The sequence below is a fragment of the Linepithema humile genome, chromosome 6 (genome assembly GCF_040581485.1).
Source record: "Linepithema humile isolate Giens D197 chromosome 6, Lhum_UNIL_v1.0, whole genome shotgun sequence".
NCBI classification, from domain to species: domain Eukaryota; kingdom Metazoa; phylum Arthropoda; class Insecta; order Hymenoptera; family Formicidae; genus Linepithema; species Linepithema humile.
In genome coordinates this window covers 6,928,612-6,941,032 of record NC_090133.1, presented here as the reverse complement: position 1 = coordinate 6,941,032, position 12,421 = coordinate 6,928,612, and the positions used below count along the sequence as shown (strand labels likewise).

Sequence of the window (12,421 nt, the reverse complement as noted above, 5' to 3'; positions counted from 1 at the left end):
CGGCGGCGGCGGATCGTCATGAAAATTACGACACTATTTCGCCAATAAAAAACAAAAAAAAAGAGCGGTCACCGCCGCTCGCGCGGGCGGCGTGCTGACGGTTTTGCGATTGTCATGAAAACAAATCGGAGCGAACTCGACCTCTCGCGCGCGGCATTCGGGTATATATACGGGTATAGAAAAACAAAAAAAAAATCAAAAAATGAAAGAGAGAGAGAGGGAGGAGAAAAATACACGCAGCGATAACCGGGCGAAACGATTGTATCGCCTCGCAAATCCATGCGAATCGCGCCACCCGGTGTATAATTAGCGAGGCCATGCATGCGCGCGTTCAATGGAAGGTTCATCGGCGTAATGTTATTATAATAGTGGCACGTTTTGCATATGTGACCGGGTGACGGCCGAATGGTGAGGAGGAAAGGGAGGGTTGGCCGTAGTGCCCGAATAGACGAGGGGACGAAAGGGTGAGACGATGATGACGGGAGAGTGAGAGAGTGGTTTTACGCGGGCTTTGCCGTGCGTATTTGCATGGTAATGATATGCGGCATGCGCGCGCGCGCGACTACGGGACGCAGGGATGACGCAGAAAGAGGGCGAAGAGGGAGGAGGTGTGACGACGGGGGTCGGTGGTGGAGACGGTGGCGGTGGCGGCGACTATTGGAGCCGCGAGATTTGTATATCGCGGCTAAATGCGTCGGTTATTACGGTTAATTCGACGACGAGCAACGGCGCGTACGCGCGAAGCGTATTACCGCAGTTTATTCGTGCCGGATTATTCGCGTGCGTAAACTTATCGTGTCGCGTTGCAAATGCCGACAGCTTGTAAAACAAAAGCTTATAATAACAATATACGAAAAACAATCAATTGTATAATCCTCCTATTTCTCTATTTTTTTTTTATTTTTTTTTTTTTTTTTTGAATATCCTGTTTTATTTATCTTCGTACGAAAGCTTTCGCTTTAGAGAGGACCGCGCTGAAATCGAGTTGTGATTCGCGCGTACCAAAGGTAACGATGATTATCCGCATCCTCATCGTCGTCGTCGTCGTCGCCGGCACCCGCCTAGCTAGTACGCGATCCAACAGTTGGTGGCACTCATACACAAAGAGCTAATTTTCCCTCTGTCCGTCGCGTCGGTGGCAACTCTCTGCGGCACGGTACGACGCGGCGCGCACACAACGTGGCAAATTAACAGGCACGCAAATGAGCGAGTTCACGCGCTCGCTTTCGCACTATCCCACACCTCTCCTCTCCTCTTCGTCACAATTGGACACTAATAAACGCGCCAACATGCCTTTCTCCCCCTCTCTCTCTCTCTCTGTTCACACACTTCATCCCGTTATTCCGAACGCGTTCGTTCTCCTCTTCGTCGATCCTCTCTTCGTCTCTTTTCTCGCATAAACGCGGGAGTGCCCCGCCAAATCAAAACGCAAACGAAGATGCGGCGCGACATATGTCGTTCATCGTTCGTCAAACGAGGAATTTCGTCATCGGATTCGCATTGGACACATCGGTGCGACGGAACGCGGTCGCGGCGGCTCATTAAGCCGCCGTCTCGTCTCGCGATCGCTCGCTCGCGCAATTAACGCTCGACTTCAGAATTAGCGCGATAAGCAAACGGTGGCGGTAATAACGACATTGCGGACTACCTGTCGTCGCATGTGCCGCTCGGAGGTGGAAACGATGATAGTGAAAGGGGAGGGGATGGGTGGAGGATGAAAGGGGGAGGACTGCAGAGGAGAGGGTGAGAGAGGGTGGCGGCGGCGATGGCGGTTATCCAGATAGCAGATAGCTAGGACGGTGGTCTCGTTTGCGGCTTGACCACCCTTGCGGCGCACTGCCCTAACCGCCCCTAACCACCATACCGCAGCCACATGGTGTGTGCAACCGGCGATAACGTCGCTCTGCACTCGCAAGCCGATGCGTGTCGTTGCACTAGCCACGCTTTCGTGAACGATCACCCTTCTATCATTCGTTCGTTCGTACAAACTCGTACGTATGGAACACAGTGTCCCGGACGTAGCCAGAGCCTGGCCTTCATCTATTCTTTTCTCGGAATTCCGACTCTCGGTTTTTTTCATTAGTGGAAGCGCGAGGAGGGCTATTAGTCTCATTGTCAGATCGTTAATCTTCCATGTTGTATATCTTTGTAACCGATCCGGGAATTATACACCTATCAAAGTTTCTCAAATAAAACTTACCTCGTGTCAAGTGAGAAAAAAGTTTCACTACCTGTTCTCACTTCTGTTTTTCTCAAAAGTCTCTCGTTCTCAACCGTTTCCACAATATGTCCCGACCTTTGAAAGAAAATACAAATCGGTCGGAAAATCCCCGGATAAACGATGTCCAAGGTAAGTCTAGAGTACTCGGTATATCCGACCGGAAACGCATAAAGTCGGATCATCTCGCACTGGTTTGTAGAGCGAGCAAGCCGGCTACACGAACTTCTCGAAAGGCTTATTCTCTCGCGCGACCAACATAAGTAGCGACTATTTGTAGACCAGCGAAATATTACGAGCGAGGCCAATAGAGCCCTGCGCTTTTAACGATTCACCGGTATTTTGAGGGAGAAAGAGCCGTCGCCTTCGTGTTTGAAATTGAAGCGGGAGCGACCGCGCCGGCCGATCGGTCCGGCATAATTGAAATCCTTCGAATTTTTCGGCTATCTCCATCGGCGCGTTCCCTTTTCCTCGAACAGAGATTGGCTTTCCCGAACGCTCAGTCGTTAACCGATCCAATCGTTGCTCATGCGGATACACACGGATACTAGTAGTATTAAAAGCTTCTTTACTGAAAGCCTCTTTACTATCCTGCCAGGGCGAGCCTTCTAAGAACGCACACATTGTGCGCGGACAATTATGACGAGTAAAAGCAAACCGAGTATGTATACAGTCATTTAGACTAATTGTCACGAAGGGAACATTAAGCTGTGAAACAGGAAATACTAGCATTTGCTCGCAAGAGCTGATGTCATATTTACAAGCCTTAGAGTGACATGGGTTCGCATTTATGTGCTGACACGTAGTACGCAGCAGATGATTGAAGAGTGCGCGTTTGCGTGAGTCGAACGATTCTGATTTTCTAATTGCGAGTGGAAGCGAGCTCCAAAGCAACGGCTTCGATACCGCAACACTACGACTTCCAGCTATCATTATTACAACATTTAATTGCATTGTAGAACGTTGTGAATCATTATTAGTGCTACAATATTTAATTACGCTCTAAGATATTGTGAATCATTATTAGAATTATAATATTTAATTTACGTGTCAGTATACCATCAATCACACGAGACGCAGATATACTAATTATATATTTGAAGAATTCCAATTAAAGTTAAGGTTGAATATCGCAGCAAGCTACTCGAGACTTTCTAATTCAAACGAGCCATTTCATCTCTCGAATTGGCGTCTTTATCTCAATCGTGTGTCCTAAATACGGTATGTAAAGTACATCAAATACTACGTATACAATCGACAGCCGACGGCACATGTGTGCTTACATGTGTACGACCGATGCAGGACGTACGTATGCGCGTGCATACATCGCGTAACCCTCTAGAACGACAGCGGGAACCGTGCCTAACAAACCGCAACGATAGCTACCAGTCGTCGTCGCGTCGCGTTGCACGCGTGTGTACATATGCGAGTTGTTGAATATTTGAGGATCGGCTTCTTTGCGTTTCTCTCGCCGCGACGCGAACGCGAGGCGACGCGACACGCGTTCCGTCTTCCGAGATTGCTCTCCTCTTCCGTATCGTACTTTTCGCGAGCGACTAACCGCATCGTGCAAACGTTCGTCGTCGACGGCGACCGACGACAACGGCGGCCAAGACGAAGAGGAGAAAAGAGAAGGAAAAGGAAAGCGGACGACGACGTCGGAACAGCATGATCATGCGGATACAGGCGGAAAGAGCGGGTGAGAAAGAGAGAGAGAGAGAGAAAGAGAGAGTGGAACCAGTGAGATAGCCGTGCGGCCGACACATACGGTAGTCGCAGATCGGCGAGGTAGACAAGGGGCTCGAGCAAGCAAAATGGAGGGCAGGCGAGCGTGGAATATAAAAGGAGGAACGTGAATTCATATCTCGTCCGAGGGATCTCTCTCGCTGTGCTACGCCGCTGAGAGACTGCTTTCGAACGAACGAGCGAGCGAGAGACGGAGTAAGTGGAATTGGGGAATCGAGAGGCAAGGAAAGGATAAATCCCCGGCCGCGATGTGCAGGAGAGGATAAGGACCAGGAGGAAAGAGAACGAGAAAAGGGAGAGCGAGAGAGAGAAAGCGATAGAAGATACCCGAGAACAGCCGTCCGCGGTCTCAGCTGTGTATATACGAGTCCACGTGGACTCGACTCCGTGCTGTCGTCGAGGCGAGTCAGCCAATCTGCGCGCAGTTCGGACCAATCGCGTCTCGGCCACGACGAACACACGCGTCCGAGCGCACCACTACTAACCGCGTTGAAGCCACCAACACCGAGGCACTCCTCCGCGTCTGCCCGAGCCAGTCGATGCCGAGCCACGCAAAGATGTAGGATCTCTTTTGTCCCGCCGAGCGAGCCGTGAATACACGTTGCGTACATATACAATGCCTCCGGTTTAAGGGCACCGTCGTGTACTCTCGCTTGTAGGCAGGTGAGAAAGCACCGCCGGGAAGAAGGAGGCGGAGGAGGAAGAGGGTGCCGTGGCCGCCGACGACGACGCCGCCGCTACAAAATTCTCGGATGTACCGTCGTTAGCCTGCGGTTTTCGGTTTTCGTGGCTCGGCGAGCACGGCAGGACGGCATGCCGATGCGATTCCAAAAATTCCATCCGACTACGCTCCGATATGGGAAACGTTAGAGGCGAAACGAGAGCTTGGATCGGACGCGTATTAAAGAATATTTTGCAATTTACGCTGCGGCGTTCAGTTTCTCTATCGAGATTCCAATTTCGGCAAAAATTATCAAAATTATTTTTCACGAATATGTTGCATTCGTGTGGTAATGCAGATGTAAAACATCGATAATAATTCTGGAAATATTGAATATTATGAAGGGTTATGTAACGGCAAAAACGATGGATAATATTATAATAAAACATTAATATTATTGTACTCTGATCACTGAAAATTGAAATGGTTAAATATTTTCTACCCACATCCCCTAGCCTCTTGCCCGTATATCGTTATTTCCTGTTGAGTTTAATCGCGCCCCCGCCTCGGAAAACTAATGCGATTACGATACACAATAATGTGATTACGATTTACGTAAACTCGCGGTAGGTATCGCTCCCCACCATACGCGAACGCTAACGCGGTGGCGTTTATTTACTCGCAACCGGCTTTCAGTTCTCACGCCGCAACCTGTTCTTGTAAAATCGCACAAGCACTAATCATTTACTCATTTACTCACCACCTGATGTCCCGCCGTTGCTATCCGTTGTGTAGTTCCGCCATTGCATCCCATTCCTCCATGAACACACACACTTATACGGCACTAATTATCACTCACGATACGACCAGTCAATCCATACAGCACTTTCGCAGCAGTTTTGTAAGCGCGATGCCCTTTCAAAACGGAATACAACGCTCCCGATGCACGAGTATACGCGTGATATACAATCGACGAATAAAAATGGTGCGAAATATGGTAATCGTCCGTAACTTCACTCGACACTTCCGTCACTCTCGAGACACGTTTGAAAAATGCGAAAGATGAAGGCAACTTCATACTAGAGACCCTGTAATCAGAATCGCGACATAAGATTTCTCCCAAAACCCTGCTAGAGAAACAGAAATATATACTATTGCATTCTAATCTATAGCGATCTTATATTACCAGAAATCTATTATTAAAAAGGTCTGTTCTCTATAACTGACCTAGTGCAGCCAGTTCAGCTATAAAGAACAGACCTATAGGGTCTTTACTTCATACCGACACTTTAGATTCGGCAAGTCACGTCCGACATGACACTACGAGCGCGATTGATTTTATGAACAGGTCAGAGGAGAGAGAAAGAGATTAGGACCGTACACAATAATATATACAATTAATACTTTGCGATAATCATCCGTCATTGGATGCACATATACAATATTTGTTTTCACTCGGAATTTATTTCGAACGTGAAAAAAACGAATGCGATACGCAGAATGATGCTTACCCGCGTCCAACACTTTCGCCATTGATCAACAAACTATTAAGACTGCATACACGATCACATTATTAGGCTCAAATTTTCAGAACTGCAACCTTATAAATTTAAAATTTATAACTGTGTTTGGTTAATAAATGGTTTTTATTCAATCAATTTACTGACTTTTCATTATCAAAAAATGTTCGTGAAATATATTTCTAAAAGTTAGGAACGGACAAAATAGCGGTAATCCTATTATTGACTTGAAGATACGCGTTCTAAATACAGTAATCAAGATATGAATCTAGAATACGAAAAAAATATAATTCGTAAATATTGACGGACATAACTAATTAAAATTTCATATAATTTATATCAGAAATACAAAATTTATAATATAGATAAAGAACAATGATCAAATGTATATGTATATGTATGTAATATGAATAATATATAACATAAATTGGATAAAAATACTTTTTGGTTTCATTATATTAATCGTTACTAGAAAAACTGCATTATGTAAGATAAAAATAATAAAATTATTCTTGCGAATTTTATCTTTCAATATTGTGACGTTTTTGTCCACTATTCGGCTATTACGTAAATTACCACGTACATGACATATTAAAACTTATTTTGTATATATTCAGTCAAGTAGACAACGCGATACGATCAATATTATTTCAGAGCATATCGGCATATTCGAAGTGTATTTGCAAGCGAAAACTAGAGTATCGTACGCAAAATATAAATGTACGTATAATATATTTCTTACCTTCGTTTTTATGATAATATCTCTGCAGCGACGCTCATGTATGTTGTGTATATGTCGAACGTTAGAATAGAGTTTTTTAACGCGCTGCTTCTAGAAAAGTCGCCACCCAACTCACGTACTGTTTTGTTTACGCGACGTTAGTTTTGGTTGCGACGTTCGTCTTGTTTATCTCGCGACACTTCTGAGCCAGAGGAAGGTAATGCATAAAGCATTTGGTGTTTCTCGAAATTTTTGCTCGTACTGAGTAATTCTGTGTTAGCTTTATGCGCGGTCGCCTTACTTATAAGAGTATAAAATTAATCTATGTAATTTGACTTATGTGAATAGTATAATGCGAAGAATATCGCGTTCTTTAAGATCATTACACGTAAAAAAGTTTAGTTGTAACCGTAAGCAAATCGACCAATCACAGTGAGCATTACAGCAATAAACAAATCGACCAATCACAGTGAGCATTACAGCAGTAAGCATTATTACTGCTGTCGATTTGTTTACTGCTGTAATGCTCACTGTGATTGGTCGATTTGCTTACGCCTTACAGTTACAACTAAATTTTTTTACGTGTAAGGACCGTTACTTTGTGCTGCGAGATATAATGCAACGAATAATTAACAATATAAAGAGGAGTGTCAAGCCGAATAACAAGGAATCATTGTCGTAGTGTAATAATTATCAATAATTAATTAGCAGTATTGGCATTTATGTCAGATTTAACTACGTGCTTTCGATTTTTACGAGCATTATGAAGTACTGCACGTTCATTTTTGGGGTGTTTAATGTACAAGTAAGAACGCAATTTTCTTATTTATTAATAATGAATAATATATATAATATTTATACGTATTAATAAGTCGTGTATAATTCTCTTTGTATCTCTTACTTCATCTCTTAAAAATAAATTGCCGGCGTAAATATACGATGTTTTACGTTATTTATTTATGTATTCTGAGAGAGATGAATAGATAACAATTAATAGGTGCACAGCTTGGCAATGTAATAATTCATGATGTATTTTTGGTGATTGAATGACGTGATCGATCACGTGATAAACGTAACGTCGCGAGATTCATTTCGTAGTCTCGTCTAGTAGTTCACTAGGTAATGGCGGGGGTACTGGACGCGAGTAAATATCGTTCCGCGTTTCGCGCGTGTTCTTCCTCACTCGAAAGTGAATTCCGAATGCAACTGTCGTGAGTATCGAATTCAACGACGAACAATCGCTGTAGAGCGTTAGTTAACGCGCATATATGGTCGCAATGACCAGATTTTCGATATTTGTAAAATTAGTCGCGTTTCCTATTGGATGACTCATCGAAAACCTAATGCTGGTGCGAAGGTGCTTCCATCTTTTGATCTACGTCATAATTTATAAGTTAGTTGTCTGACAAATTTTAAACTTGACTCGCGCGACCTTTTCATGAGACGCACTTCACAGCAGTGTCTAAGCAGTTCACTAGATAATGGCGACGGTATTAGACGCGAATGAATATCGGTCCGCGTTTCGCGCGTAGTTTACTTCACTCGAAGTAATATCCGAGTGCGACAAATGTCATGAGTGTCGAATCCAGCGATGGGCAATCGTTGTAGAGTGTTAATTAACGCGTAACGTCACTATAACTTTGCGTTTCGACGTTCGTAAAATTCGTTGGGTTTGTTCCATTATGTCGGACATGACGCGCCAAATCTGGAGCATCGGTATGAAGTTACTCCTGTCTTTTTCGAACTTTTTAATCGTATTTCGAAAGTGTCGTGAGTGTTGAATGAAGTAACAGGCGGTTAACGTATCTCGGGAGTGTCGAACAAAGTTGTAGACGATCGTCGTGTCTCGCATTATTTATGCGGTCGAGAGTACATCTCATGTGTAATCGCGCATCGGGAGTGTCGTATTTCGCATTAATAGTGCATCGCGCTTGTAAAACTCGCTTGTGTCGGACTGACTGGACATAAGTGATCGTAAGTGATAATTAGTGCTACATAAGTGTTGTTTGAAGCAACATCGGAATCAATGAATTGCAACGGTGGAACCAATGGTTTGCAATGGCGGAACCGACAAAGGATATTAGCTGGTAAGTAAATTTTATTATTATATGACAAATATTTTTTTTCATATATTTTGATTTTGCGTCCCTACTGCTTATCGTTGAGCGATCAAAATATAGTTAATATTTGAATTTTTTGTGAATTAAATATCAAGAAAATATTTTTATACTAGTTACATTGACTTTATTATTCTGTTAAAGAAGACTTAATTTATTTAAACGAAAATAGAGATCAATTTTTTTTTGTAAAAATTATGCTTTTTATTAATTATATTAAACAGTAAATTTAGAATATAATTATCTTATAATATTTTTTATTTATAACTGTGATTATAAAATTTCTAATTTTCTTGCAAACTATTAAATGGATTTTTTAACGAGTATATTTAAAAATCTTTGCAGTAGGGACGTTTTTTTTTATGAACGGCGAGTTAATGTATTTGTCATTTTGTAAACATTTTGTAAAGTGCGCACGATATTTCCTACGATTTTATTATACGATTGAGACGAAAGTTTATTCCAATCCTCGGAATATTTCTGAGAATAATCAAATTAGTTACAAAAGAAGTAAAGTAATAAATAAATTAAATCAGAAGAAAAAAATTGAAACATTAAGTGACAACAGATAATTCTTCTATTTATACGCTAATATATTATCAAAAATAAAATAAAAATAGCCAAGTCTTGTTTGATTATTTTGGGTGAACTACGTAAATATTTGGCTGTAGGTATCAAAGCTTTTTTATTTCTGAAAAAAGCGAGGTATTTCGAGAACCCTAAAATGGATAGAATATATTGTTTAAAAGCGAGCCCATCTTACTAAGAGCGATACGTCTAATCGTCTTATCAATATACATATATCATTTATCTGTTACGACCTGTCGTATTTTTCGTGGATCCTTTTCTCTCTTCGTTACTCTTCTATCTATCGGCCGATTAGTGATTTTTAACATCGGTGACAAGAGAGGGTTCGCTCAGATGAGGGGGGAGAAAGGCATTTAGAATTAGATGGAAGAACAGGCGCCGTCCGTAGGAAAAACCAGCCAGTGAGATGATCGTTGCTTTCGGACAAATTATTAATCTCGAAGTCTTGACCTTTTTCGCCTCTTAATCCGGATAAAGAGAGATATCTCGCGCCTGGAGGATAAAAGGAGGAACATCATCCCAGCAACAAATGCAGCGGGACCGGGATTCTTCTCTCTCTCTGTCTTCTTCCCTCTTTCCCTCCCTCCCTCTTTCTCTCTTATTCTTGTCCAGCTTGTTCGTCTCCTTGTTCTCTATTTTTCTTTATCCGTTCCACGCTCGCGTTTACCGCTTTTCTTTTTCCCATATCCCCGCGGAAACGTCTCGAGATGGTATATCGCGTTTATCCACCGCAATTTATCGTTGCCTAACGTCCCGCGGACTCTTACATACACGCTTTCCTTCCGTTCTTTGCTCATACGCGATATTCCAAAAGCAAAAAATTTTAAATCTTTAGCAATTTTCTCTCAGTTGTGGCACAGTTTTTAGCGATTTTAGCGAAGATACTTGTATGATATTCCCCGCCGTGTATAAACAGCATTTAATTAAGACCCCTAGTTTCGTCGCTTCGCCATCATTGAGCTCAAGAGATGCCGCCTCGCGAGATGCGCTATCGTGTTTGATCTGTACGACTTACTACCGTTTCTTGAATCTAATCGCCGAAGCGATACATCCACGAGCCTCGTGTAGTGGCTTGTTTACGGATTGTTTCGTTCCCTCGTCTCGTTCTCGAGGGAGTGCCGAGGGAGTGCCCCGAGTGAATCGCCGGCCGCATGCGTGCACGTGTTCGTAACACGTGCGATTAGTGTACTGTGTATCGGAAGGTGAAACACAACGTAAAAGTTTGAGATACGAAATTACTTAATAACTGAATACTTTCGTAATTAAAAAAAAAATTAAATAATTACATTTTTTAAATAATGTAATTAATTAAATTTACTAAATTGTTATATTATAATTAGAATTTAGATTAGAACTTAGAATTAAAGTTGGAGAATTTAAGCTTGATTTATTTAATAATTGAAAAATAAATTATTCACATTGCTTTTGCTTAGTTTTCTTAATGCAAAAATTCAAAATTGTTACTAACAGTATCGAAAATCATTAATAATATTAAAACTAAATATGCGATTTAATCTCGAACGTCTTCTTCGTTGACAATTGCTGATAGTTGAATCGGTGAATCGATTGTGCTAAAAATTGAAAAGTAAATTGTATTCAACCTCGAGTATCGAATATCATGATTATCTTACGTTGCGGTAACGTGTTCTATTTTCTTAAGCAGAAATACATATGGCAGCATTGCATTAAATCGGCACATTACACTTGGACTGTCGTGATCATCCATCCATTCGCGAATTCGATAACAACGCAAATAGGCAGGCGATATGATAATCATGATAGCCGATGTCCGCGCTTAACGACGACTTAACTCCGATCCCGGCCTCATTGCGATACCACGAACGTACGTACGTACCTTCCGCGGTATTACGATCGACGTGAGTGGAGCAGGAGACTCTCTCTGACTGAGCGAGGGAGTGGTTTATTGGCATCTTGGGACCGAGTCTCCCCAAGCGCAAAACCTAATACAACATCATGAACAAAACACGATAAGAAAAAGAATGTGAGGTGTAATAATACGTGCTTGGAATAATTTAGTAAGAAATGAAAAGCAATTAGAGTCAAGTGTACCTATTTTCCAAATAGCGATTATTAATTGAAATTTAATGTACAATTAGTATTTAAAATTACTAAAGATATTTTTCAGAGCAATATATCTGAATGATTAAAAAAGTTCCATTGAAAAACGCGTTCTAGATTCAAATGCCTGGTATAATTCAAGAAATTTTCTAGTAATATAGCGTATCCAGGGCATTCCGCAAAGCTCAACATTTTCTTCTCATGTCGGTTTTAAGCCGCGAAAGTTCGGTGCGATAGGACGTAAGAGATAGAGGCGGAGAGGCGCAATAGGATGTGCGGGATCGCGTTGAATGTCGCCGTAGGGACGAGACAGTTGGCCATTTCGAGTTTAGCGAGACTGTTGCCGGCGGTGGTGAGAGACGACGATGATGGTGGAGGAGTAGTAGTAGTAGCGGCAGCGTTAGCGGCTGCGATGGTAGTATCCGTGTAACTAGCGGCGTAGCCGAGAGGGGACTGCAGCAGCAGCAGCAGCAGCAGCAGCAGCAGCAGTGGCCAGCAGCCACTACTGGGACGATTCGACGGTCAACCGGTCAGCCAACTTTGCTGGCGGACGCTAATAACCGCCAGCTTCGCGGCTGCGGCTGCGGCTGCGGCCGCTGCTGCGGCTGCATCCACCATGTGAGGTTGCCGGTGTGCGGCGCGGTACACACCCAGGGCCGTCGGTAACGACAGGCGCGACGTGCGGGAGGTGTAAAAGATCATTTGCTGCGAAATGGAATTTCGGGGGATGAAAAAAGTAACGAAAAATACGGCCACAGCCACACGGCGCGA

At 42.9% G+C, this 12,421-nt stretch overlaps 1 protein-coding gene and 1 long non-coding RNA gene across 9 annotated transcripts in view; one reads left to right on the top strand and one right to left on the bottom strand.

Moving 5' to 3' along the window:
- Positions 1-4,995: 4,995 nt before the first annotated feature.
- LOC137000663 (uncharacterized) lies at positions 4,996-7,289 on the bottom strand. Its single transcript, XR_010890938.1, has 3 exons — positions 6,888-7,289; positions 6,137-6,225; positions 4,996-5,713 (listed from the first exon to the last, which is right to left on the bottom strand). It is a non-coding gene; the product is annotated as an uncharacterized lncRNA (long non-coding RNA).
- Positions 7,290-7,648: 359 nt separating this feature from the next.
- Positions 7,649-12,421, top strand: part of LOC105678312 (protein groucho) — a 121,117-nt gene continuing 116,344 nt past the window's right edge. Inside the window, exon 1 of one of the 8 annotated variants that reach the window (XM_067357916.1) lies at positions 7,649-7,671. In XM_067357916.1, coding sequence (XP_067214017.1) covers positions 7,664-7,671 — 8 coding nt within the window. In that variant the 5' untranslated portion in view covers positions 7,649-7,663. Of the gene's footprint in view, positions 7,672-7,897; positions 8,954-12,421 lie in introns of those variants that run through there. The other 7 variants (XM_067357905.1, XM_067357906.1, XM_067357911.1 and 4 more) reach the window with 7 other exon arrangements.